The 6000-nt window shown below is 40.4% G+C and overlaps 1 protein-coding gene across 1 annotated transcript; it reads right to left on the bottom strand.

The window, feature by feature from the left end:
* Positions 1-271: 271 nt before the first annotated feature.
* On the bottom strand, positions 272-1503 carry LOC105717733 (immunoglobulin-binding protein 1-like). The gene has a single exon (XM_064378029.1). It carries the CDS (start codon positions 1413-1415, stop codon positions 393-395), a length of 1023 nt encoding a protein of 340 aa, XP_064234099.1. The 5' UTR covers positions 1416-1503; the 3' UTR covers positions 272-392.
* Positions 1504-6000: the final 4497 nt, after the last annotated feature.

Below are 6000 nucleotides of genomic sequence, written 5' to 3'. Positions count from 1 at the left end.
TGTATTATATTATATTACAGGCAACTATATTATTATTATTATTGTTATTATTTCTGCACAGGCTCATGTAATAGAGGGGACTTTTGTTTTTTCAGAGAATTCATACAGCCATTGATTATACAGAGCCATTTCTCAGCACTCTTTTCTTTCTACTTAAGAAGTTAGGATACAACATGATGAGGATGGTGATGCCAAAACAAGACCGCTGGTTCACATCACCTAGGATACAAATACACACTTAATCACTTGACACTTTATTGAATGCAAAGCAAGATTTAGCATCTTTGCCTTTGTTGTACATAGCTGAAGCGGGAGCCCAGGGAGGGGAGGACTGCATGATTTTTCTTGGCGGGGGAGGTGTGCACCTGCAGTCCTGTGGTATTGTGGGAAGATCAGCCCATGTTCTGCCGGTTGCCATAGCCCCTAGGACGGGTGTCCTTCCAGTCATCCCACTCCCGAGCTCTGTACAGTGTTTGTTCATCATCGTCTTCCTGCTTTTTTTCTTGATTTTCCTGTTGCTGAGCTGCTTTTCTGAATTCTTCTTCCGGTGTTTCCTTGACTATTCCCTGATCTGGTAATGCTCCACATTTCCGATGTTGCTCATACCAGTCACTCACCGTCATAGTTGCCGGACTTGGATAACCAGCTCCAAATACTTTGGCTTGGGCTGTGTTCCGAGTGAGAATGAAGGGTTTCATTGGAGGCCTCTCCAGGCGAGATGCGTTAGAAGTTGATGCCTCTCTTGAAGAGTCTCTTTCTCTCAGGATCTTTATTTCCTGGTCAATGCTCTCAATCTCTTCTAAGCTGATATCAATCCACCTCTGAAGGTGAATTAGATAATATTCACGAACACACTCATCATCTGCTTGACCACTTTCCATAGCAGATTTCATCGTTGACAACCTATGCTCCAACTCCTTCTTCTGCTTATATCTCTCTATTTTAGCCTGTCTTTGAGACGCCATAGCAACGAGGCTAGGATAAGCCATGGAGGAATTAGCAGTGTGATTTTCAGCTGAGTTGTCCTTGGTTTTGGGCAGCTCAAACTCTGCCACATGATGGCAACGGCACTCAGTTAAGTAATTTATAAAGTGTTCTCGAGCCCGCTGCAAATGATCTAGACGCTTGCTGGGGTTGATTTGTTTCATGGTGAGGGCTCCTTGAAACGCTGGCACCAACAGATACTTCAGGGCGGTGGAAGCAATCTCTTCCAAATCTTCATTTCGGCTGAACAAGTCGAGCTGCTTTAACATTTCGGCAGCCTTCTCAAGGAGGTCCAGGCCCTGGAACACCTTCTCCTGGACTATCCGGGAACCGGCGGGTTCAGTCGCTCCTTCTACTTCATCTAGCAGCTGTTTACTGGTTTCGAATAGTTCTGGGAGCCGCGGCAGCAGTAACTCGTCTTCAGCGGCCATCTTGAAGAGGGAGAAACCCGGAAGATCTTAATTCCTAGGCAACTATATTATATATAATATATAATATATATAACACACATATGTTATATATAATATGTTATATGTAATATATGTTACATATATATGTAATATATGTTACATGTAACATATATGTTATATGTAATATATATACGTTATATGTATGTAATATATATACGTTATATGTATGTAATATATATACATTATATACAATATTTATAACATATATAGGTTATATATATTATATATAACATAATATATAACATATATTACACATATATGTTACATATATATAACATATATTACACATATATGTTACATATATAATATAAATACATATATATGTTATATATATATATTAGTTGCCTGTATAGCTGTATCCCTGCGCTCAAACAGTAATTGGAATGAAATGAAGGAAGGTTGTTTATGCAGATGACAGACTGTCAGGGAACAGCCGACTCAACACAGGTTTAGAGACCTGGAAAACATCAAAGCAGCCACCACATAAATAAGGGACACAATATATGATAAAGATCAGGCTGCAGAAACTGGAACAAGAGTCCCATTAAATAATGAAAGCATCACAGGAATAAATGGCAGTGAGCAAGCAGAGACCAGACCGGTGAGAGACCTAGGAGCAGACATGCAGGAATGATGAGTGAAACAGACGATGGGCATTGTTACTTGTGGGAGATTTGCAACCTCAGTTAGAAGACAAGATGAGGCTGGTAAAAACAGATCTGCTTCCAATTTTTTCTGTGTGTATGTTATATACAGCTTGGTCTAGCAGAATGTATCATCTCGTTGTTAAAGAGCTTTTGATTACTGGCCTCATCAAATAGCAGGGGCCAAAGAGTCTGAAAAAGAGCTCATTATTTATGGCTAGATAGAAGAAGAGCTAGGTGTGTTCAATACGGAATCACTTTACGGTAGGAAGTCAATACCAGTTGCTATATTTTGCATTTTAGTGGGTCAGAAGGAAGAAGAAAGCTACATCCACAAGAAAATTTCAAATGCCGTATGATTGAATAATAGTAGGGAAGGGATTTTTCTCTAAAGAGAACTTTCTCTAACATGGAAAGAAACAATATGAGAAAGGGCAAAGAACATCAAAGAGGGTAGGATGAAGGCCAAGCACTTTGAAATGAAAAGTAAGGTATAAGGCCGGGCGTGGTGGCTCACGCCTGTAATCCCAGCACTTTGGGAGGCTGAGGCAGGTGGATTACGAGGTCAGGAGTTCAAGACAAGCCTGGCCAACATGGTGAAATCCCGTCTCTACTAAAAATACAAAAAAAAAATTAGCTGGGTATTGTGGCACATGCCTGTAATCCCAGCTACTCAGGAGGCTGAGGCAGGAGAATTGCCTGAACCCAGGAGGCGGAGGTTGCGGTGAGCCGAGATCGGGCCATTGCACTCCAGCCTGGGTAACAAGAGTGAAACTCCGTCTCAAAAAAAAAAAAAAAAAAAAAATCAGCTGGGCACTGTGGCGGGTGCTTGTAATCCCAGCTACTCGGGAGACAGAGGCAGGAGACTGGCTTGAACCCGGAAGGCAGAGGTTGCAGTGAGCCAAGATTGTGCCATTGTATTCCAGCCCTGGCAACAGTGCAAGACTCTGTCTCAAAAAAAAAAAAAGAAAAAGAAAGAAAGACAAGTAATTTATAATTTTGAGGCCAGATAGTTACAAAAGGGAGAAATAAAAAACACAATTAGGAGTCTTGAGGAAAAGAAAGGAAGAATAAAAAAATATGTAAAATAATTTTTGACATAAAGATTTTGACACAGGAAAATATTGAAGAGTAAAAGTTTACTCAGATGAGGAACAAAATAAAATCAAGAAGGGTAGAAAGAAAGATGCTGAAAAGACTCTTGTAACAAATTCAGCTAAGGAGAAATGTGGGGTTTGTCCAAGGCGGGAATGAACTCCAATAGACCATATAAACTTTTTTTTTTTTAATCTAGAAAGAAAGGAAAAAGAAAAGAAAAAAATGATTCAAGTCTGAAGTCTATACCCTCTTTGATATAAACATGCTTTGAATCATTCTATATAAAGGTAAGGTATTACTGTTATAGGATATTTAGTTGGACTTTTTATAATGAAGAACAACTGATCTGGGATTTAGGAGTAAGATCAAGTAGTCTGAAATAAAAATTAGGTTTGACTATAAAGGTATCAGTTGATAGCACTTAATCAAAAACTCTTGTTGCCTCTGAAAAATTGCAGTGAAATGACTATAAAGTTTCCTTGCTTCCTGCAGTTCCCTGGTTGACCAGCTGTTGCAGGACTGAAATAAAGAAATCTGAGCTTAGATAAGGCTTTCTCTGGGAAAACAGGTGGGAGAAGAATGACACTGCCCAGAGAGAGGCAGATAACCTTTCAGGAGTGGAAGGCCACACACTGCTGCTCCTGATTCTTCAGGTCTGCGGTGAGGGTTGGGGTACTGGAAGCCAGGTACCCATCCTTTCAACAACACCCCCATCTCATTATGTCAAACACACCTCCAGCCTTTCATATTTCGTCCCATCCATCCTCCTTCGCACCCTGCCCCCACTTTTTTCCTAATGCAAATTCTCTTGGGGAAAGTTAAGCCTGTGTGACTTTCATCTCTCTAGGTGTCTACATCAAACATTCAGACTGTTTTTCCTAGAGCTGAAGCTGAGAGCGATTGCCCTAGGTGGACTGCAGGGTTTTCCCCCAAGAATCTGGGGTAGGAAATGGACATTCTCAGGTATGCCACATCTGAAGAAAGGGAAGAATCAGATGTCGAAGATCAGTTGTAACAGGCAGGATGTGGCAGAAGTCGCGTGCCTGTGACAACTGAGGGAAGCATGGGGATGGAAGATGGGAGGGGGAAAGACTCATTACTCCTATTTGCAATGAAAGCAGCTCCCCTAGTGGGGCAGAAACGCTCTAGGTTTACTATAAAATTACTTTGGGAGAGACCTAATGGTCAACATACAGACCAGACAATTAATTTTACAGAAGCCCTCTTAGGAGTAACCAAAATTAGCACCAAGTTCAAAATCTAGTCTAGTCATGTATCATCCAGGAAGAGCTAATGAAGGACACCAGATCTCATCCTATCTGATCCTTCAAAGGTAATTAAAATATCATACTCAAACTTTTTTTTTTTTTTTAAGTCGGAGTCTCACTCTGTTGCCCAGGCTGGAGTACAGTGGCGTGATCTCGGCTCACTGCAACCTGTGCCTCCCGGGTTCAACTGATTCTCCTGCTTCAGCCTCCTGAGTAGCTGGGACTACAGGTGTGCGCCACCACGCCTGGCTAATTTTTGTGTTTTTAGTAGAGGTGGGGTTTCACCATGTTGGCCAGGATGGTCTCGATCTCTTGACCTCATGATCTACCAGTCTCAGCCTCCCAAAGTGCCGGGATTACAGGTGTGAGCCACCCTTCCTGGCTCACACTCAGATACTTTAGAGTGAAAAGGACTCATAACGGAATGTGTGTTCCCCGTTCAGTGTTGCCTTTTATTTTCACAGTAAAACTAGAAGAGAGTAAGTTGTTGCGCATATTGCTATTAAAAGAATACAACCAACAGTTGGAAATTAAACTGAAAAATTTGGGCTATCGCCTGAAACATACTACCATTTTCTAATATCCCACAATGGAACCATATATTAGCAGCAATTTCTATTTTCAGTTTTATTTCCTCCTGGCATAACTAAAATTTATTATTTTATGACTTCATGTGTGATATTGCACTACCTCGTAATTTCCCCAAATTCATCCTTTTTCAAGCTTTTAAAGGAAGGCCTGCCATTTCAACATTCCATTATGTAATAAACAGATTTATAAATTTCCTGTCTATCTTCTTCTTCTGTAAAATTGAGACTCAGTGCAAATCTGTTTGTATGTTGATGAAGATATTTCAAGGACCACAAATTCTGCAAGAACATCAATGTTTCACCAGCAGGGCTTGAGGTTTGGGTTTTTTAAATTCCCCTCTTCTTCAATGATTACAGGATACAGTAAGAGCATAAGTAGAGCCTTTTTTTTCCTATATGAAGGTTTATATTGGAATGAATCCCAGCAACACTATTCCTGTGTTTGAGAAGCCTACGTTCTTCTGTTCTCTGATTCTATCGAAATTATGCACAAAGTTCTGGGGTTTCTAGGATATGAGGCAATAGGAATTTGCTTTCCTTTGCTATTATTCAGCAACTCGAGGCTATTTGTAATCATAGCACATCCATCTGAATTTAGCTGTTTAACAGAAATGGAGACATTTACTTCTCTCTCTAGGCACTTTGGTTTTGTCAGGTGACAAGAAATACAGTCGCGGCCCTGTGGTGGAAGCGACTAGAAACTGCAAGACTTGAACTTGAAAGAGCCTTTAGAAATGTTTTATTGGAATGTTATTTTCCACCTGAAGCTGACTGATTCCATTTCTCACAATTGCAATTATCCATTTGTTACAAGCTGCTCCTGTATCTTCACTATAAAAACCCAGTTTGGTTCCCTTTAGCAGTTTTTCCAGCAAAGCACAACAGTAAACATTAATCTGCTTATTGGAAGAAAAGAAAGAAAGAAAAGAAAGAAAGAGAAAGAAGG

This window comes from Aotus nancymaae, unplaced genomic scaffold (genome assembly GCF_030222135.1).
Source record: "Aotus nancymaae isolate 86718 unplaced genomic scaffold, 86718_ANA_hifiasm-v0.15.2.pri h1tg000018l, whole genome shotgun sequence".
In the NCBI taxonomy this organism is placed as follows: Eukaryota; Metazoa; Chordata; class Mammalia; order Primates; family Aotidae; genus Aotus; species Aotus nancymaae.
This window is presented reverse-complemented; position numbering and strand designations above follow the sequence as displayed.

Coding starts and splice junctions, on each gene's coding strand:
- LOC105717733 (XM_064378029.1), bottom strand. CDS start 1,415: ATGGCCGCTGAAGACGAGTTACTGCTGCCGCGGCTCCCAGAACTATTC.